General features: G+C 52.9%; 2 protein-coding genes across 5 annotated transcripts; both read left to right on the forward strand.

Annotated features, from left to right (window-relative positions):
- The first annotated feature begins 540 nt into the window (after positions 1-540).
- On the forward strand, positions 541-19,215 carry LRRC43 (leucine rich repeat containing 43). Of its 3 annotated transcripts, XM_027124901.1 has the most exons (14): positions 541-661; positions 1,705-1,965; positions 2,578-2,688; positions 6,272-6,411; positions 8,453-8,691; positions 9,383-9,570; positions 10,288-10,511; positions 10,724-10,865; positions 11,031-11,198; positions 11,284-11,469; positions 11,770-11,806; positions 11,927-11,974; positions 15,969-16,075; positions 19,106-19,215. In XM_027124901.1, the coding sequence occupies exons 1-13, from the start codon at positions 569-571 to the stop codon at positions 16,058-16,060; spliced, it is 1,929 nt and encodes a 642-aa protein (XP_026980702.1). In that variant the 5' UTR covers positions 541-568; the 3' UTR covers positions 16,061-16,075; positions 19,106-19,215. The 3 variants fall into 3 exon arrangements, with proteins under 3 accessions (XP_026980702.1, XP_026980704.1, XP_026980705.1); XM_027124903.1 differs by lacking the exons at positions 15,969-16,075; positions 19,106-19,215 and adding an exon at positions 14,790-15,886; XM_027124904.1 differs by lacking the exons at positions 11,031-11,198; positions 19,106-19,215 and having other exon boundaries at positions 15,969-16,196.
- On the forward strand, positions 16,268-20,329 carry B3GNT4 (UDP-GlcNAc:betaGal beta-1,3-N-acetylglucosaminyltransferase 4). 2 transcript variants are annotated; one of them, XM_027124913.1, is made up of 2 exons: positions 16,268-16,590; positions 19,106-20,329. In XM_027124913.1, exon 2 carries the CDS (start codon positions 19,114-19,116, stop codon positions 20,185-20,187), a length of 1,074 nt encoding a protein of 357 aa, XP_026980714.1. In that variant the 5' UTR covers positions 16,268-16,590; positions 19,106-19,113; the 3' UTR covers positions 20,188-20,329. The 2 variants fall into 2 exon arrangements, with proteins under 2 accessions (XP_026980714.1, XP_026980712.1); XM_027124911.1 differs by lacking the exon at positions 16,268-16,590 and adding an exon at positions 16,616-17,908.
- Positions 20,330-20,385: the final 56 nt, after the last annotated feature.

The following is a 20,385-nucleotide window of genomic DNA, read 5'->3' on the forward strand; positions in this document are numbered from 1 at the left end:
CCGGTGCCCAGGAGTCCCTAGAATGTCGGGCAGTGGGCTAGGTGCTGGGAGGATGGAGAGATGAATGAGATTGGACGAGTCTGAAATGGGGCCTTGGTGCTAAACGGGTTGTATAGTTGGGCAGTGATTAAAACCCTAACTCAGGGATTAAAGAAATCCACCTTAGAATCCACTGATGAGAGTGTTCAGATTATTTGGCCTTGGGCTCATTTCTCCTCTCCAGTTCTGCCAAACAGGGATGAGAATTAACACTTTATTCCGAGGGGGTTCGGAGTAGAAATAGAAACAGATTAACAACTGGGAAGCGCTCAGTACCTGCTGGGGGCCCCCAAGGTTATAACCCCCAGGCTGTGGTGGGGAAGTGTATTTTTAACCCAGCGAACGTGGGGCTGAGTCGGGGTCTCAGATTCCCGGCTGGGGAAAATTTCGCCCGCAAGGGGAGGAAGTGGGTTTCATGAGGGCCGGCGCGGGCGCGCGCCCCCGCTTGCTGGAGCACGCGCCCGGCCCTGGCTCACGCGCGCGTCCTGGCGGTTGCCTAGCAACCGGGTGGCGTGGAGAACGCGCGATCATGGAGCCGCCCGCCCTGACAGTGAGCGCCGCGGTCCGGGAGCACCTGCGGAAGTTGTGTCTGCACGAGTTCCCGTGCGGCACGGGCAGCTGGGTGCGGGTGCTGGCGGGGCGGCTGGAGGAGGGGCTCGGGGCTCTGGGGGACGGAGGGGACTGACCAGGGGCCAGGCCGGGGCCTAGGGGCGGAGAGCGGGGTCGGGGTGGTGCTGGCCCCGGGTGCTGAGCGGGCCGCCAGCCCCAGGAGTTGGCTGGTCTGGAGAAACCTGAGAGGATGTTTGCGTCTGGGCATTTAGGGAGCGTCCTGACCGGGGTGGTGGGGGGATGGGGATGGATTGTGGGAACAGGGACACTGCAGGGGTGGACGGGATAGGCCCCCCGGGGCCTGTGGGCGCTGACGCAGGGTGGAGGGCAGGGACCCCCCCCCACCACCACCACCAGAGCAGGACCCCATCCTGAGCGCATCAGGCGGATCTGGGGCAGGCGACTGGCTGTCTTAAAGACACCGGGCTCCTTTGGGGTGAAAAGCTCATCCTGAGAGCAAGGTTTGCAGTTAGGACCCTGCTGTGCTGTGGCCACAGGGGCCATCCTCATCACCTAAGTGCACAAGGAGCATGACATTGAGAACCCGGGGCTTCCCAGGTGTGCCCGGAAGTCTTGAGTCCCGAAGGGTTCCCGGGGACTTGGTGGGAAGCTGGGGCCCCACCTACTCTTGTCGGCTGGTGTCCAGTTTCATAGAAGAGAAAACTGAGATACCAGTCAAGGAACTAATTTATTTGTTTCAACAACAAACATGGATTGGGCACCTACTGTGTGCCTGGCATTGTGCTGAACTTGGGGGTTTCATAGATAGATGTCTCTCAAGAGGAAGGAGTGGGAGAGAGTAAACTCCAGGACTGAAATCTTTCATCCTCCACTTACGGCATCTAAAGGTTCTGAATTTACCTTTGCAGGCTTTGCCGCCTCTTCTTCAAAAACCTTTCCTTGGCTCGTTACAGCCCACAGATTGCCTTTTGCACCTCCTGGCTTCTAAACTCTCCCTGATTGTCCTGTTCAACAATCGATTCCATTTTGAGAGTTTTGAGTCCTTGAGAGGGGCTGAGTCATAACGAGAGAAATTCTCTGCCTCCACCTCTGCAGAATAAGTCGCGCTTTCTTCCTCAAACTTACCGAGCATGGCGGGAGCTGATCCCCCGAGAGGAGGACGCTGTGGGCCCCGGGGAGGAGACGGTGGATGCCCTGCTGGGCCTGGTCTGCAGCCCCCACTCACCCTGGGCCCTGCTGGAGGGCTCAAGCGCTGAGGACCGTTTTCTGAGAGAGCTGGCCATCCAGAATCCCCTGATGCTCAGCGACAGCTTCTTCTACACCTACTTCAGGTCGCTACGGGTGGTGGACAAGCAGGTGAGCACTGGGGGCGAACACCAGGTACAGGGTTGGTGTTAGGGGGGGCCATTCCCCTTACAGGCCTTGGTGGTAAGACCTAGCTCTGCCCTCCCCTGATTAATCTCACCAGCTTGTCCACAGAGCAGGGCCAACAATCCTGGCGAGCTGGCCTAGTCTGTTACCCCAGAGAAGGCAGGCCCAGCCGGGAAGGGCCCCTAATGTCCTTGAAGCCAAAGTCAACTGAGGATTCACAGACCCCTGAAGCTTCTGATCTGACGCTGCTGGGTGTAAGCTAGAATGATTCCTTAAGACCATAGGATTCACTGTGGCTCTGGGGTAGACAGCAGAGAAGATGGGATTCCTGGCTTCAGGAGCTGACAGTCCAACAAGGGACACAGGACATGAGCTGGAAGTTGTCCAACACCTACAGTCAGAGGAGGGGTGAGGGTTGAGAGGTGACAGGCCACTGCGGCGGCCGAGGCACCCGAATCCTGGCAGGAAAGGCGTGCAAGAGAAGAAAGGGTTTGGGGTGTGGGGCGGTCACTCTCTGCAGATGCACGTGCCATTGCCGTCCTCACTCCAGTGCCGCCTCACGCACTGGAGCTCTGTGCTCCCTTTCCTCCCTTCCAGGTGAGCCTGGTGGACAAGGACGTCCTGAAATTTGTGAAGCTTGAAGCGTTGGTGCTGAGTGCTAATCAAATCCAGGAGATTGACGCCACCAACCTGCCCCCAGCTCTCAAGGTAAAGGAGCCCAGGTTCCACGCCAGGTCTTGGAGCCAATGCTGCCCAGAGGCCCTGCCCCTCCTCTGCCCCCCCCGCCCCCCACAGAAGGTTTGGCCATCGTGACTGTGCTAAGGGCCAGCCTCAGGCTTTGGAGAGGTAGGCCTGATCCCTCAAAAAGTTAAACCTAGAATTTCCACATGACCCAGCAATTCCCTTCCTAGGTATACACCCCAAAGAATACAAGGCAGGAATCAGACAGATTCCTGTACGCCAGTGTTCACAGCAGCGCTATTCACAATAGCCAACAGGTGGACACAGCCCGCTTGTTATCAGCAGATGAATGGAGCGGCAAAATGTGGTCCCTCCACACCGTCGTAAAAAGGAATGACATATGTACAACATGGATGACCTCGAAAACATGATGCTGAGTGAAGGAGGCCGGACACAAAAGGCCACGTATTAGATGATTGCACTGCATGAAATATCTAGAAGAGGCAAATCCATAGAGACAGAAAGTAGATTAGTGGTTACCAGGGGGAAGGATTGGGGAGTTATAGCTTAATGGGTACACAGTTTCTGTTTGAGTAATGAAAAATTTTGGAAATGGATAGTAATGATGGTTGTACATTAAGTGAATGTACTTAATGCTGCTGAATTGTCCACTTAAAAAGGGTTGAAATGGCAAATTATATATATTTTACCACAATAGAAAAGTTTTAAAAAGAGGTAGGCCAGGCTTTTTTTTTTTTAAGAATACTTTATTTTTAATAAATTTATTTATTTTTGGCTGTGTTGGGTCTTCACTGCTGCGCGTGGGCTTTCTCTAGTTGCGGCGAGCAGGGGCTACTCTTAGTTGCGGTGCGTGGGCTTCTCATTGCGGTGGCTTCTCTTGTTGTGGAGCACGGGCTCTAGGCGCACGGGCTTCAGTAGTTGTGGCACGCTGGCTCAGTAGTTGTGGCTCGTGGCCTCTAGAATACAGGCTCAGTAGTTGTGCCTCACGGGCTTAGTTGTTCCACGGCATGTGGGATCTTCCCAGACCAGGGCTCGAACCCGTGTCCCCTGCATTGGCAGGCAGATTCTTTTTTTTTTTTTTTTTTTTTGCGGTACGTGGGCCCCTCACTGCTGCGTCCTCTCCCGTTGTGGAGCACAGGCTCCAGACACGCAGGCTCAGCGGCCATGGCTCACGGGCCCAGCTGCTCTGCGGCACGTGGGATCCTCCCAGACAGGGACACAAACCCATGTCCCCTGCATCGGCAGGCAGACTCTCAACCACTGTGCCACCAGGGAAGCCCGGCAGGCAGATTCTTAACCACTGTGCCACCAGGGAAGCCCCAAAAAGAGGTAGGCCAGGCTTTATTACGAGTCTTCAGCTGAGCATATCAAAATGGTCTCAATTTTAAATTAAATGCTGAGACTAGTAGATTTTGTGGCAGAAGAGGCTCAGAAGTATGGCTCAGTACTGGGCTCAAGAAGAAAGCGGGCAAGGCCTTGGAGGAGAAATACAAGAACTCTGTAATCTTTGGGTTTATTCCCTATTTCAGCCAGGGGCCCTTTGGCTTTGCCAGAGACAACTGCCATGAGTCGAGAAATTGCAAAAATGTTAACTCGGGGCTTCCCTGGTGGCGCAGTGGTTATGAATCTGCCTGTCAATGCAGGGGACACAGGTTCAAGCCCTGGCCCGGGAAGATCCCACGTGCCGTGGAGCAACTAAGCCCGTGCACCGCAACTACTGAGCCTGTGCGCCTAGAGCCCATGCTCCACGACAAGAGAAGCCACCACAATGAGAAGCCCGCGCACCGCAATGAAGAGTAGCCTCCGCTCGCCACAACTAGAGAAAGCCCACGCGCAGCAACGAAGACCCAACACAGCCAAAAATAAAAATAAATAAATTTTTAAAAAGTGTTAACTCATTTCCTTTCCCACTCTCTCCGACATCACCTCCACTCCATATTTTAAAGTTTCCTTCACAACAGGAAAAGAGACTTTTTTTTAATTTTTAAGATTAATTTTTATTGCAGTATAGTTGCTTTACAATGTTGTGTTAGTTTCTACTGTACAGCAAAATGAATCAGTTATACGTATACATATATCCCCTCTCTTTTGGATTTTGGTCCCATTTAGGTCACCACAGTGCATTAAGTAGAGTTCCCTGTGCTCTACAGTATGTTCTCAGTAGTTACCTATTTTATACATAGTATCAATAGTGTATATATGTCAATCCCAATCTCCCAATTCCTACCACCCCCACTTTCCCCCTTGGTAGCCATACATTTGTTCTCTACATCTGTGTCTATTTCTGCTTTGCAAATAAGATCATCTATATCATCTTTCTAGATTCCACATATATGCATTAATATATGATACTTGTTTTTCTCTTTCTGACTTGCTTCACTCTGTATGACACTCTCTGGGTCCATCCACGTCTCCGTAAATGACCGAGTTTCGTTCTTTTTATGGTTGAGTAATATTCCATTGTATATATGTACCACATCTTCTTTATGCATTCCTCTGTTGATGGACATTTAGGTTCCTTCCATGTCCAGGCTACTGTAAATAGTGCTTCAATGAACATTGGGGTGCACGTGTCTTTTTGAATTATGGTTTTCTCAGGGTATATTCCCAGTACTGGGATTGCTGGGTTGTATGGTAATTCTAATTTTAGTTTTTTAAGGAACCTCCACACTGTTCTCCATCGTGGCTGTATCAATTTACATTCCCACCAACAGTGCAAGAGGATTCCCTTTTCTCCACACCCTCTCCAGCATTTATTGTTTGTAGATTTTTTTTTAAATTTATTTATTTTTGGCTGTGTTGGGTCTTCGTTGCTGCGTGCGGGTTTTTCTCTAGTTGTGGAGAGTGGGGGCTGCTCTTCATTGCAGTGCGCGGGCCTCTCATTGCGGCGGCCTCTCTTGTTGCGGAGCATGGGCTCTAGGCGCACGGGCCTCAGCAGTTGTGGCTCGTGAGCTCTAGAGCGCAGGCCCAGTAGCTGTGGCGCACAGGCCCAGTTGCCCCACGGCATGTGGGATCTTCCAGGACCAGGGCTCAAACCTGTGTCCTCTGCATTGGCAGGTGGATTTCTAACCACTGCGCCACCCGGGAAGCCCTGTTTGTAGATTTTTTTAAATGATGGCCATTCTGACCGGTGTGAGATAATACCTCACTGTAGTTCTGATTTGCATTTCTCTAATGATTAGTGATGTTGAGCATATTTTCTTGTGCCTCTTAGCCATCTGTATGCTCACTTTGGAGAAATGTCTATTTAGGTCTTCCGCCCCGCCCATTTTTTGATTGGGTTATTGGTTTTTTTTAATATTGAGCTGCATGAGCTGTTTGTATATTTTGGATATTAATCTTTCGTCAGTTGCTTCATTTGCAAATATTTTCTCCCTTTCTGAGGGTTGTCTTTTCATCTGAAAAGAAACTTTCTGACACCTGCTGCGGGAATATTTTCTTCCAGGATTCTTAGAAGGGGGTCCAGGTAGGCACAGGGAGACGAGGCATGAGTACTTCGTAATTCCTCTCCTGAGTTGCCCAGGGTGGAAGCAGGGAGTGGATTCCGTTTTGTCTGGGCTCATGGGCTGTCTTTCCACCCGCGTCGCAGGTGCTGGAGCTCTACGGCAACAAGATGACCAGCATGGAGTGTCTGTGCACCCACCCGCCCCCAAGGCTCCAGCACTTGGGGTTGGGTCACAACAAGCTTCTGGGCCCCCTGGAGAGTCTATACGTCACCAGTGATTACTGGTAACTCGGGAGCCCCACGTGGAAAGAGGGAGGGAGGGGTCGAGCATTAGATTTGGGCCATTCTATGCTGGTGACTTGGAGAACTCAGCTTTGTTCTTTTCTATAATAACTCCTGGTTGACTGCTAAGTCTGGACCTAGGATTTATTTCTCTGACCCCATAAACAAAAAACCCCCTGAGGCCCAGGGAAGGACACCAAGAGGTAGTGGGAATGAGTGGGACCTTCTGCTTCAGGGTTTCTGTTGACACTCAGGCCAGTTAATTCTTGGTTGTGAGGGCCATCCTGGGCACTGCCGTAGGTGGAGCAGAACCCCCAGCCTCTACCCACCAGATGCCAGTAGCACCCACCCCGCACCAGCTGCGACAGCCAGCAGGTCTCCAGACAGCACCACATGTCCACTGGGGGGCAGAACCACCCCCAGCTGAGAACTGCTGCCCTACAGACAGCTCTCGGTTAGACCTTGTCTTCTTGGTGGGTGAGCAGTGGGAAACTGAAACGCTGGATCTGAGGAGTCTCAGGGCCTCAGATACCATCCGTGAAAATCCATCAGAGGAAGCGGGGCCAGGGAGGCCTGTCAGAGAAGCTCTGAGGATTCCTGGGGCTCAGCATCCTGGGCAGCACTTCCCCGGGCTGACGTTCATGACTGTTCCTTTCTTCACAGCCCAGAAGGGGCACGAGGCGCAGGGCAACATCGCTGCCCTGTTTCCCAGGCCTCCTGGGAACGTGCTCGTGGAAGGTCCGTCTCTCTGACCCTAATTTCCTCCTTCCTCCCCTTTCCCTACTCTTGGCCAAGCTGCCTCTTCACAGCCTTGGCCGTGTACAATTCCGGATCCCTTCCCTCCACTGACCTCAGCCGTCAGGGTGTGTAGCACAGGAAGGAAACATACACTTTGGACTTCGTGTGACAGCTGAGTTCAGGCTCGTACCATGGACAGAGTTCTAAGTGTTCTGGATTTTGATTTGGAAAACAGACTTCCGGTAACATAACCTGCTTCATGCTGAGTATGGATTTCATAGCAACACATGCGTGTGTGAAACCTCCGTCTTTTGCTGTTTTGAATTTAAAAGGATTCACTTCCTGCGAATCAATTTTGCTGAGGTTTCCACCAGTTCTCTTGAAGGAGGCTGATATTGGGTAGAATCTGTGTGCCGGTCAGCATGAAACGTTCTTCTCGGGTGTTTTCGTCACTGGCTGGCCAACATCGCGGGCAGGATGGGAGGGGGGAGGGAGGGGAGTTGAAGTTCCTGAACTCCACAGCTGGGAGGCCATCACACGTGATGGCGGGATTGTGTGATGCCTAGTCCCCTCGTGGGTTTGGGTTCTGTTTGTTTGTTTTTGCACCTCTGTTCTCAGGGCTGAAATTGATTTGCTTTCTGCTTTGTGCAGCAGGAAGGCCCTCTCCTCCAGGTCGGGGTGCAGGGCACCTCCTCTGTCCTCACTGGCCAGTTCTTCTTCACCCACGTCCCCCAGGAAATGAACCAGATGGCTTCCTGTGGTCACGCGCTGGTCTGACTCTGGAGAGCGTCCTCCAGCTTTAGACCCCTCGAGCCTCATGCACCCTCTTCCCAGGCCCCCCTATTTACCGACCTCTCCTACCCCCACCCACTGCTCCTCCGCTCAGAGGCTCCCCTCCACCTTCCTCGCCAGTTTGTCCCTCTCTGCTGAGAGCCTTCTAGATGCACAACCCCGTATTAGGCTCTATGGGAGATAGACGGTTAACTGAGAAGAGGTCTGTATACGTAGAAGTCCGGTAGAGGCGGGATGTGGCGGCGGCCACCTCTATGCCACAGTAAGGAGGGAGGCCACTGGGAGAACCAGGAACCCCTTTCCAACAGGGGGGCTAACCCAGGTCAAGGGCAGCACAAGGCTTGAGAGTCGAGCATGGGCACAGCCTCCCATCCCGTCCTCAGCCCCAGGTCTTGTCCATCAGGGACTCGGGGTGCTGGGGGATGCAGGTACCGTGGCAAGATCACAGCTACCTGTCCCCACCCCTTTGCTTACCTGGCCTCTTGACTTCCGGCAGTCCCACTCACCTTCCAGGCCCAACCTCATCTCCCTGGACCTGAGCTTCAACGACCTGACGGACCTGCAGGGCATGGTGTCCGGCCTCCAAACGCTGCAGCGCCTGAGGTTGCTCGTGCTGCAGGGGAACCCGCTGGCCCTGGTGCCCTGCTACCGGGGCTTCATCATCGACGGCCTGTCTGGCCTCTGCGTGCTGGACGACATCACCGTGGCACCCAGCGAGAAGCATCTGTTCCGTGGGCTCAGCCACAGCGGGGGTGAGGGAGCCGATGTGCAGGGCAGGGTGGGGGGCTAGGGGGACCTGCTGGCCCGACCATCACCCTACTGGCTGCACGTGTCTGTCTGTCATCCAGCTCCCTGGCTGACCCAGACCCTGGTCAGGTGTAGGTCACCTTCTTGGTCAGAGTTCTCTCCCAGATTTTGATCGTCGTGATTGAGATTTGGCGACAGAAATGGTAGGGAGGCTGGGACCATCACAGTCCCCTCCTTTCCTAGACAAATGGGAAACATTCTTTAAATTAGTTTCTTGGCGTCCGTGGTGGCTTGAGATCACCCCCTTGTGGCTCACAGCACAAGCTGCACCAGAGCCTTCTCAAGGTCAGGGTGACAAAACATTGATAAAAATAGCTACGCCTACTGAGTACCAGCATGGGCTAAGGTAACATAGTCTCCATCTGTAACTCTCCTGCAAAGAGGCTACTACCATTCCCATTTTACACGTCAGGAAAACAAGGCTTAAGAGTGGCCTCTTGCCCAAAAGAGACTTACCCCAAATCACGGGTGTGTTGAACTTGGTAGAGCTGGGATTCGAACCCAAGTCTGCAGAGTGAGGCTCAGCCCTGTTCGGAGGAAAGAAGGCAGGAGCTGAGCTCGCCTGCCCTCCCCTGCTGTCTGCCTGCCCAGTCCCTCCCCGCAGCTCCCCTCACCCCTGCCCGTTCCCCCCTGCAGATCTCCTGGCGCATGAGGCGCGGTTAGTGGTGACTGTTGGACATGTCAGAGGGGTTCTGGACTCCTCGGTCTTGGACCCGGAACCAGGGCCCCAAGGCCCTTTCATCACTTACAGCTATTATGTAACATACGAGTTTGTGGAAGATGAGGAAGGCGAAGGAGATGAATACGGCCGCGTGCTGGCTGAGGTGTGTCCGTGGGGGCTCTGCTCTCGGGTCCTCAGGGGCTCCTGTGCAGGCACAACGGCTTTGGGGACCCAGGAAAACCCTTAACGTGGATCTTTCCAATTCATACCCTACTCTGAGCAGGAAACTGGCTTCCGCTCAGCCTGTTTCTTGCAGCCGGAGTAATTCTCAACCGTGTTCACCCCTTCCCATCCCCCCTGAAATGGGAGCAAAGGACATAACAAGGGAGCAGCCCAGAGTTTCGCGACTAGGCTGCTGGCTTCCCCACCACGTTCTCCAGCTGCCCCTACACCTCCCGGCTCCCTTCCTGTCACAAGAAAACCCAACGGTGTCATCCCACTAGGAGAAATGCCTGGGGCCAGGACTTCCCTGGCGGGCCAGTGGTTAAGACTCTGCGCTTCCATTGCAGGGGGCGCGGGTTCGATCCCCGGTCGGGGAACTAAGGTCCCATGTACCGCAGGGCGTGGCCAAAAGAACCAAAAATACACGAGGGTCCCCAGCTCATGTGGAAGTTGTTACTATTTTTACTGTTAACATAGAACTTTCAGGAAAAAACAGGACTGGTAATTTTTTTTATAACTTCCTGCCTCCTAAGTCCACGTGTTTGCTTTGCTTCACATCCATCAAACACTGGTGCCCATTTACACCACGTTCGCATAGTGTCAGGTGAGAGCTCTGAGGCCAGCGGCCCTGGACGTGTTTTCGTGTCTTCTGTGGCAGATCGTCAAGCCCCCGCCCAGCAGGGAACAGCTGGGTGAGGACATTCCCAAAGAGCCCATCAAAGAGGCTGAAGACTCTGTAGGGTCTGGGCTGGCCTCCCAGTCCCAGTCCAGGGAGCTGGAGGAGTCCGGCGCCTCAGCGCCCTTGCCGCGGCCCATGGACTCTGCGGAAGAGCAGGCCAAGCTGCGGCCGCGCCTGGATCCCCGGCTCTGGCCATCCCCGGGGTAAGGATGCTCACCGGGCTGGGAACAGGGCCCAGACCACACCTGCGTTTATCGTTCTGCATTCTACTCTGTCCCCTGCCCTCCCTGACCCCGCAGCCTCACGCTGTGCCCACATGTGCACATCTTCTCAAAGTGCCCTCCCAGCCTTGTCCCTGGTCCCCAGCACAGCCCCCTGGGTGATGGCCCCCATGTCTCCATCTCCCCTCCCCAAGGACAGTTCTCTTTAGCACAGTCCGCAAGCCCTGGTCTGACGTCATCCCCTGCAACTACGAGATGCAGCACGTGCTCAAGGACCTGGTGCGGCTCAAGGCCTTCCTGCTCTCAGGGACCACCGTCACCATCGTGGAGGAGAAGGTGGGAGGCTGGAATTCTCCAGGGGTGGTCTTTGACTTCTCTGCCCCACTTCTCCTCTGTTCCGCTCTTCTGTCGGGCATCTGTAGCCCTGCTCCCTTGTTGGCAGGGTCTCGGTGCCTTTCCAGAAAGATCCTGGCTAGCTCCAACCCAGCTTCTGTCCCCTAGATTCTCTCCTGGCCTGCGGTGCCGCCTTCCCCCAACAGTCCCTCGGCTGCTAAGAAGGGAAAGGGAGAGAAGGACAAGAAAGGGAAGGAGAAAGACAAGGAAGAGAAAAACAAGAAGGGAAAAGATGGGAAAGACAAAGCAGGCAAAGGGGAGAAAGAACCAGCCAAGGTGCCTCTGTGTGGGGCGGCCGGGGGCGGGGCTGCTCCCTCGGTCCCCTGCTCCCCGCTTCCACTCGCCCAGCCTCTCCCCACAGGAGCAGAAGGGGAGCAAGAAGAAGGAGCTTCGTAAGGATCTGCGCCAGGACCCGCCCGTCCTCCGGGTGCTGGGCAGTGGCCCGGTGGACCTGGAGCCCCTGCTCTCCGGGGAGCCATTCGTGTCCACCGTGTGCAACTTCGGGGTGGTCCGTACCTTGGAGACCGACAGGCTGACGCTTTACAGGGTACAGCAGTGCCCCTGGCCTCCCCTGCCCACAGAAGCCTGGCCAGGCTGTGGGAGGGAGGGGGAGACGGGGAGGGGGAGGGGGCCAGAACCACAGGAGGGGGCGCTGGAGGGGTGACGCAGCAAGGGTCACCTGCATGGTGGGTGGCCTTCTCGAGTGCGAGGGGCCAGGCAAGCGGGCAGGTCGGGCAGCTGCTCCCCAGGAGACCAGGAGAGGCCCTGGCGGGGGTGAGAGCACCCACCCTTTCCCCAGCATCCCCCCACTCCAGCAAGGAACTTATTTTGTGGTTCTTCCTCTCAGGATTCAAAGAAGAAGAAGAGTGAGAAAGCTAAAAATGGTAAGACCGATGATGGTAACAGGGCAGGGGGTGTTTACTGAGGACCAGTCCTAGTCCGTTCAGGTCGCTGTGAAATTCCACAGCGTGGGTGGCGTGTAAACAACAGACATTTATTTCCAGCTGCTCTGGAGGCCAGGAAGTCAAAGACCAAGTTGTCAGCAGCGTCAGGTGAGAGTCCTGTTCCTGGTTCGCGCCTTCTTCCTGGGTCCTCACCTGGCGGAAGGGACCAGCGGTCTCCCTCTGCCCTCATGATGTAACCGCCTTCCAAAGGCCCCGCCTCCTAATATCATCACCTTTGGGGGCTGGGATTTCAACATATGAATTTGGGGAAGGGCACAAATATAGCAGGACTTGCTGAGGGATCAGCCTGATTGGGGACCAAAGGAATGGAAGGATGGAGAATCATATCTTCCAGCCGGTGGGAGGGAGGGCCATGTCTACCCTGATGAACAAACCCTGTGTCTTCCCTGCAGCCCTGCTGCGGTCATGACATGGGCAGGACAGGCATTCTGGGGTAGGGGCCAGGAGGGAATGAGTAGGGAGGCCCAGGGTTGGGAGTGTCCAGGGTTGGGAGTGTCCAGGGTCCTTCTGGCTCAGCGGTGGTCCTGCTTCTGCAGGACGTTAGCCCTCCCTTATAAGGAGCCTGGACTTGTTGTATGGGCAGTGGCAGCATTGAAATAGGTAAGTTTTAGATTTAATTTTTTTTAAGATTTATTTATTATTTTATTTATTTTTGGCTGCATCGGGTCTTAGTTGAGTCATGCGGGATCTTCGTTGAGGTGCATGAGCTTCTCTCTAGTTGTGGCGTGCAGGCTCCAGGGCACGTGGGCATTGTAGTTTGCAGCAGGCAGGCTCTCTAGTTGAGGCGCGCAAGCTCAGTAGTTGTGGCGCGTGGGCTTAGTTGCCCCGTGGCATGTGGGATCTTAGTTCCCTGACCAGGGATCAAACCCGTGTCCCCTGCATTGTAAGGCGGATTCTTTACCACTGGACCACCAGGGAAGTCCCTAGATTTAATTTTTAGAACTGTCTGGCTTGGAGGGAGAGGTAGGAGACAGGTCGCTCAGCTGGGAGACTGCTGCAGAAGTCTAAGGCAAGTCCACAGCAGCCCGATTCAGAACAGCCGAAAAGCGGCAACAGCCCAGATGGCTATCAGCGGATGGAAGGATAAACAAAATGTGGTCCATCCATACAATGGGATATTATTCCGTCACAAAGAGGACTGAAGCACTGACATGTCCTAAACCACAGATAAACCTTGAAAACTCAATGCTAAGGGAAAGAAGCCAGACACAAAAGACCACATAACGATTTTATATGAAATGTGGAGAATTGTCAAATCCATAGAGACAGAAAGTAGAGTAGTGGTTGCCTGGGGGCAGGGGAAGGAGGGAATGGGGCATGACTGCTTAGTGGGTGCGGGTTTTCCATTTGGGATGACGAAAATGCTCTGAAATGAGCCGTGATGGTTGCCCAACATCGTAAATATACTAAAAGCCCCTGAACTGTACCTTTTTTATTTTTTCACACACACACTGTATTTTATTTTTACAAGAGATAAACTGACACCAAGCATTGTAAATGAATGACCATAACAAAAGCAACAATGATTGCAATTACCAAACACAACAAAGGGTTATAGTTAATAAGCCAACAAAGGAGAGAAAATAGGGATTATAAAAATATTCAGTTAATCTGAAAGTGGAAACAGAAAAAACAAAGAACATATGGGATAAATAGAAAACAGCAAGATGGTAGACTTAAACCCAATTATATTGAGTCACATGAAATATAAATGGTCTAAACACCCAGTTAAAAGGCAGAGATGATCAGATTGGATAAAAAAGTAAGACCAAGCTATCCGCCTATCAGAAACCCTCTTTAAATATAAAGATACAAAAATATAAGAAATAAAAAGGATGGAAAAAGATATTCATGCTAACACTAATCAAAAGAAAATGGGAGTAGCTGCATTAATATCAGACAAAGTAGATTTCAGAGCAAAGACTATTACCAGGGATAAAGAGCGTCATTTCATAATAAAGGAGTCAGTTCATTGGGAGGATGTAACAGTCCTTAGCGTGTATGCACCTAATCATTGTTTCAAAATACATGAAACAAAAGCTGATAGAAGTACAAGGAGAAAGAGACAAATCCAAAATTATATTCAGAGATTTCAGCACAAATAAGTAATTGATAGAACAAATAGAAAAATCAATAAGCATGTAGAAGACTTGAATCACACTCTGCCAATTAACTTGAGCTAACTGACAGCTACAGAGCACTCCAATCACACACACACACACACACACACACGCACACACACACATTCTTTAAGTGCACACAGAACTGAGATATTCTATAACCTGGGCCATAAAGCAAGTCTCAATAAGTTTAAAAGAATTCAAGTCATATAAAGTATCCTCTATGACTACAGTGGAATTAAACAGAAAAATATTTGCAAAATCCCCCAATTTTTAGAAACTAAATAACACACTTCTAAATAAGCTATGGGTCAAAGAAGAAATCAAAAGGGAAATTAGAAAGTATTTTGAACTGAATGGAAATAAAAATACAAAATGCCAAAATTAGTAGGATATAACAAAGCAGTATTTAGAGAGAAATTTATTGCACTAAATGCGTATATTAGAAAAGCTTCTAAAACTAATAAGTGAGTTTAACAGGGTTGCAGAATACAGGGTCAGTATTCAAAAAATGTTTCCATATATGAGCAATGAACAATCAGATATCACAAATTTTAAATAATACCATTTACAATAGCATTATCAATAGAAGTTCTATATGTTGAAAACTATAAAATGTTACTGAGAGAAACCAGACCTAAATCGGTAGAGATATATACTATGTACATAAATCAGGAGATTCAACATTGTTAAGATGTTGGTTTTCCTCAGATTGATCTACAGTCAATAAAATCTCAATCATAACCCTGGAGGGATATTTTTTTTTCATTTTTTTTTGGTAGAAATCAGCAAGCTGATTCTCAAGTTCATATAGAAATTCAAAGGATCTAGAACAGCCAAAACAACTTTGAAAAAGAACAAAGGACTTAACACTACTGGAATTGAAGACCCAGACAAATATGGACATGAGATTTGTGATTGAATCCTTGGGTTAAAATGGTTTTAAACAAAACTTTTTTTTTTTTTTACATTTTTGCAAATTTCTTTAATGTCTGGCTTAATTGAGGAAGCCATATTTGCATAACTGCTTCTGCAGTCAGTCTCTGTGATGTGTTGCTGTAGTTGAAGTGTATGAAGAAAATCTAACCTCACGTGGACATCTACTTGGAAAAGAGGGAAATATTTTAATAGGCTTTTAAATAACTGTGGATATTCCTCTTTGCATGAGACTTGACAACTAGTAGTTTTTTAAAGGTTGTTACAGTGTGAAAACTGAATCTATATGGATGAATTTTTTCATAATCAGTTATGTTAAATTAATCCATTGGTCTACATTGCCTTTTTTGTTTTTAACATTGCATTTTGAATGGCTATCTTACCCATGCACAATTGTTAACATCTGGCAATTGTTATTGGTAAAGTACTGGTTCACTGAGTTATGCAGATCTTCCAACTGTTGACACATTTTTTTTTTATCCATTATCCAAAAATCGCGTTCTTTATCATCAACCATAACATCAGAAAAGTCTTTTGAGTATTGGAAAACTGTTAAGTCCATGGTGGCAGATACAGTGTTACAAAGTTCTAGTTTCTACTTGAAAGTTCAAATGTTATAAATGTATTTATCAAAATGCTTTCAGTTGTTTTCCCTGAAGTGCCAGGCTTCATTCTTTTTTTAGAAAATATCTGACAAATATTCACGTCGAAATAACCATATTTTGTCAGCGTACTTTCAAGTGAAAAAGATGTTCCAAGAAAAAGCAGCTAGTTCATCTTGTAATTCAAACTGAGACGTGTTAAATGATCTAGTTAGATGTGATTTAATTTTATTCCTTATTACGGTGAAGACCCGAGGGCGGAATCTGATTCTGAAACCGTGCTGGCCTCGGGACGGCGGAGGTCACATCTGCGTTTCCGGGACGTGTCGTGAGCTGGCCCGGGATGGTCCGGCACTGCCAGCCCGCTCATCGCTCCGGATTCACACTTTCATATTTCTTCAGAAATAAAATCTTTGGTTTTAGTGTACGAAAGCGACCCCCTGACTGTGGAGATCCAGATCCAGCTGATCCAGGGCCACTCGACGGAGGAGGCGCTTCGGATGCTTGTCCCGTAGGGCGCGGGATTAAAGGTTGTTCTGACACCGCGGCTCCGCGTCTGTCCAGCCGCCGCCGCGCGTCCGGGGAGCGGGGTGCTGGCCGTGGGGAGGAGCGGGGAGGGGGCCTGGCCGGGAGGAGCGGGGGAATGGCCGTGGCGAGCGGGGAGCCTGGCCGTGGGGAGCGGGGGTGGAGCTGGCCAGGGAGGAGAGGAAAGCTGGCCGGAGGAGGCGGGGGGCTGGCCGGGGAGAGTGGGGTCGGCCTCCCCCGGGAGGGCTCCGCAGGGCCGGGCCTGTCAGCCGGCAGGTGCGCGGGGAGCTGCGCAGACCCAGGTGGGCGGGGACCCGCGGCGGCCCCGGGCCCGCCCCCAGAGACCGCGCCCTCAAGCCCGGCCTTCGCCGCTGGGTTGGTGGGCCGCGCGGGGGCGTGGCCAGCGAGCAAGGGTGGCCGCTGAGCCCTGCTCACCTTCCGCGCCCAGCGGAGAGAGCTGTGCTTACGCGGCTGCGCTGCGTTTGCTCCTCGATTGTGTCCGTTCGGCGTCTTGGCTCAGGTAGGTAGGCGAGGGGCGGGCGGTGTTTGGCCTGGGGCGCCTGGAGCCCCGCTGCTGGGAGGGGGCTGTCCACTGTGAGCGGAGGGACGCCGAGCCCCCGGCGGGAGGAGCCGACTTGGCAGCAGCGGGGTCGCGGTCGCACTGCCCCGCGGGAGCGGCCTCCCGCCTGCGGTGGACCGTCGGGGCCAGGTGGCCTCGTGCTGCCTGTCGGCTTCTGTTCGCCCCGCTGGGGCGAGAATGGCCGGAGCCGCGGGTTGTGGACGGGGCAGCCTGGAGCGCTTGCTCCGGAGTCCCCGACGGGCAGCGCCGCTCGCTGTGCTCAGGCCCGGTGGGGTGTCCCCCCGCGGGGCTCTGGTCCTTGCTCTGGCGACCCCACGGGCCTTTGCGCCTCCACAAGAGCCCTTTAGAGGCTGTCGTGTGGAGAGAATGAACCAGCCCTTGACCCTTTCCCTCATCAAAGCGTGATGGGTCATCGAGCCCTGTGAGGACCCCAGAAGCAATTTCAGACCCTTAGGGCTCAGCACCCACTTGGAGGGGGGCGTGCACTCGCTGAAGCCCGTGCCGGTTAAGGACCAGGCTTGGGGGCTCACAGAGCGGAGGGAGGCTTACGCTTAGCAGGTACTGAATGGGATTCACAAGCAGGTGTGTGGAGTGGGGAGCAGAGGAACGGCCGCCGCCACTGCGGTGGGGAGCTTCGGGTTAGTTCCCGCAGTGAAGCGCCTGGGGGATTGGGTGCATTGGGAGCGCTGAGGACAAAGGGGAAATCAGGTCCACGGCGCATCTCAGCCTGGGCCTCTGAAACGCACAAGTCAAAACCAAACAGCTGGCTTTGCGCCCTTCTCGGTAAGTGGCACCACCAACCCGCCCCCCACTCTTTCCCCTCCCCGGGTGCCCTCACCCACAGCAGGCGTAGCTCCCACACCTGAAATCCATTTTCCACGCCTGAAATCCATCTGGTTTTCACGTGCTCCATGGCCCGCACCCTAGTCTCAGCTGCGGCTGGTTACTGACTAATGCAAGAGTTTGCTAGCTGGTCTCCTGTTACCACTTTTGCGCTTCCACAATCCATCATCTAAGCTGCAGCAGTAGTGACCTTCCAAACAATGTAAATTCTTATTACTGCCTCTGTTAAATCCTCCGACGTATCTCCGTGGTGCTTACAATAAAACACAGGCTCTTTCCCCAGACTTTCCCCATGGATGTTGCACGTGACCCTCCTCAGGCTACTGCTCCCGCTTCACCACCTAGCACTTTCCTCCTTGTTCTTTCCGGTCCAGCCACGCTACACACCTCCTGTCCTGCTTCAGGAGCTCTGCACGTAACTATTCCCTCTGCCCGGCCCACTCTCCCCACCGCGCCCCCCCGCCCCCACCAGGTCTTTATGTGGTTTGGTCCCTTATCTTGTTCAGGTCTTGCTCAAGTGTTCTTTTTCAGGGATGGCTTTCTAAACTACCGTGCGCTCAAAGAGCCTCTCCGGTCACTCTATTCCATCACACTGCTTTAATTTCTTCTCCGCACTCCCTGAAGTTCGTACTGGTTTCTCGGTCTCTTTGTGAGAGCTGGGACCTGTCTGTCTTGCCTGCCACTGCATCCCTGGCAGCTAGAAGAGATGCTTTTGTGGCAGTGGTGGCAGGGACAACCGGGATGAGGCTAATGCGGGTAGACCGGATGGAAGTGATGGCCAGCTGGACCAGGACACGGCAGGGGGAGGGGACGAGGAGGGGACTGATGGCTGGCTACTGTGGCTCTTGGGCAGGTTACTGTACTAAGTTACCATTTCTCAGCTTTCTCTTTGTATTGCTGGGAGACTTGCTGAGAGAAAACCAGAACTCGGTAAGCGGTAGAACTGGTGAGGGGTGGCCGCAGGGGAGCCATCCTGGTACAAGTCTATGGCTTTCCTATTTGCTTTCATGCTCTTCCCGTGCGTGTTGTTTTTTTGTTTTTTTCCTAAAGCTCCATTTAAACGACTCCCCAGGAAACTCAAACTACTTCAGGCAAACCTTGTACCAGTATGTGTTAACTGGGTGTGTTCTGTGGTGGCTTCCGCCACCTGCTGCCACCCTGCAGTGGTTTCCTCTCCCTGGAGGAGCAAACTCCCTAAGGGCAGTGCCAGGGGCTATCATCTCTCAGACATGAAATGCAGGGCCTGCCACCACGCTAGACTTTTTTTTGGGGGGGGGAAATAAGCTGTGCCACTTTCACTAAAGCTCATTAGGTACTTGAGTTTCGTGGGAAATGCTGAAAACACTTGTGGTGCCTCAGTTTTAAAGTGGCTGCAAGTCCTTTTGGAGAAAAAGTTGACCCAAGAGTCCCCTAATGACAGAAGGGAAGCGAGGGCTGGCATAACAGGTGTGTTTGGTCTGTCCTCTGGGAGAGGGACTCTGGAAAGAGCCGGAGGACACGCTGAAGAAGATAAAAGGACCTAGCTGCTGGGCCGTGGGTTGCTCTTGGGACCGGGGAGGTGGAGGCCGGGCCGGCGCCGGGCTCAGTCCGCTCACCGGCTCTCTCCTTGCAGGCCCTGCCATGTTCCGCAGGGTAGGCTGGCTGGTCCTGTACAGCCTTGCTGTGCTGCTGCTGAGCTGCCTGTTCTTCCTGAAGAAGGAGGGCCACCCAGCGGGGGGCCCCATGGCCCGACAGCCCTTCTGGGCTCCCCCAGGGCCCCGGCGCAGCCAGTGTCCACCCAACCACACGGTGGCCAATGCCTCCCTGTTCCTGCCTAACCGTCACCGCCTCTTCTTGACCTATCGTCACTGCCGCAACTTTTCCATCTTGCTGGAGCCTTCGGGCTGTGCCGAGGACACCTTTCTGCTCCTGGCCATCAAGTCACAGCCTGGCCATGTGGAGCGGCGTGCGGCCATCCGCAGCACGTGGGGCCGCGCAGGAAGCTGGGCTAAGGGCCGGCAGCTGAAGCTGGTGTTCCTCCTGGGGGTGGCGGGATCTGTGCCCCCAGCCCAGCTGCTGGCCTACGAGAGTCGGGAGTTTGATGATATCCTACAGTGGGACTTTGCTGAGGACTTTTTCAACCTGACACTCAAGGAGCTGCACTTGCAGCGCTGGGTGGCAGCTGTCTGCTCCCAGGCCCATTTCATGCTAAAGGGAGATGATGATGTCTTTGTCCATGTCCCCAATGTGTTGGAGTTCCTGGATGGCTGGGACCCAGCCCAGGACCTACTGGTGGGAGATGTCATCCGCCAGGCCCTGCCCAACAGGAACACCAAGGTCAAATATTTCATCCCACCCTCCATGTATAGGGCCCACCACTACCCACCCTATGCTGGGGGTGGAGGGTATGTCATGTCCAGAGCCACTGTGCAGCACCTCCAAGCAGCCGTGGAAGAGGCTGAACTCTTCCCCATTGATGACGTCTTTGTGGGGATGTGCCTGAAAAAGCTGGGGGTGAGCCCCATGCACCATGCTGGCTTCAAGACATTTGGAATAAGGCGGCCCCTGGACCCTCGGGACCCCTGCCTGTACAGAGGGCTCCTTCTGGTGCACCGCCTCAGCCCCCTGGAGATGTGGACCATGTGGGCACTGGTAACAGATGAGGGGCTCAAGTGTGCAGCTGCCCCCTTGTCCCAGCTTCGAGGGGTGGGTTGAGCGAGTAGACTTAATTTTGCAATCATGATGAGAAATCGCGAACCGTGAAACTTGGCCCTTGATGGGTCTACAAGAAATGCTGACTTTGTTTTTGTAACCTCCTCCCAAACCTTGCTAACTCTGATTAAAACACTGAAACCTGGCTAACTTGTCCCAGTATGTGTTAAATGGGCAAATGCTGCCATCACTCCATGGGGG

This window comes from Aethalodelphis obliquidens, unplaced genomic scaffold, assembly GCF_003676395.1.
Source record: "Aethalodelphis obliquidens isolate GAN/ISIS:26980383/991018 unplaced genomic scaffold, ASM367639v1 scaffold28, whole genome shotgun sequence".
NCBI classification, from domain to species: Eukaryota; Metazoa; Chordata; class Mammalia; order Artiodactyla; family Delphinidae; genus Aethalodelphis; species Aethalodelphis obliquidens.

Coding starts and splice junctions, on each gene's coding strand:
- B3GNT4 (XM_027124913.1), top strand. CDS start 19,114: ATGTTCCGCAGGGTAGGCTGGCTGGTCCTGTACAGCCTTGCTGTGCTG.
- LRRC43 (XM_027124901.1), top strand. CDS start 569: ATGGAGCCGCCCGCCCTGACAGTGAGCGCCGCGGTCCGGGAGCACCTG. Junction 11,199..11,283: donor GGGAGAAAGAACCAGCCAAG/GTGCCTCTGTGT, acceptor CTCTCCCCACAG/GAGCAGAAGGGGAGCAAGAA. Junction 11,470..11,769: donor ACAGGCTGACGCTTTACAGG/GTACAGCAGTGC, acceptor TCTTCCTCTCAG/GATTCAAAGAAGAAGAAGAG.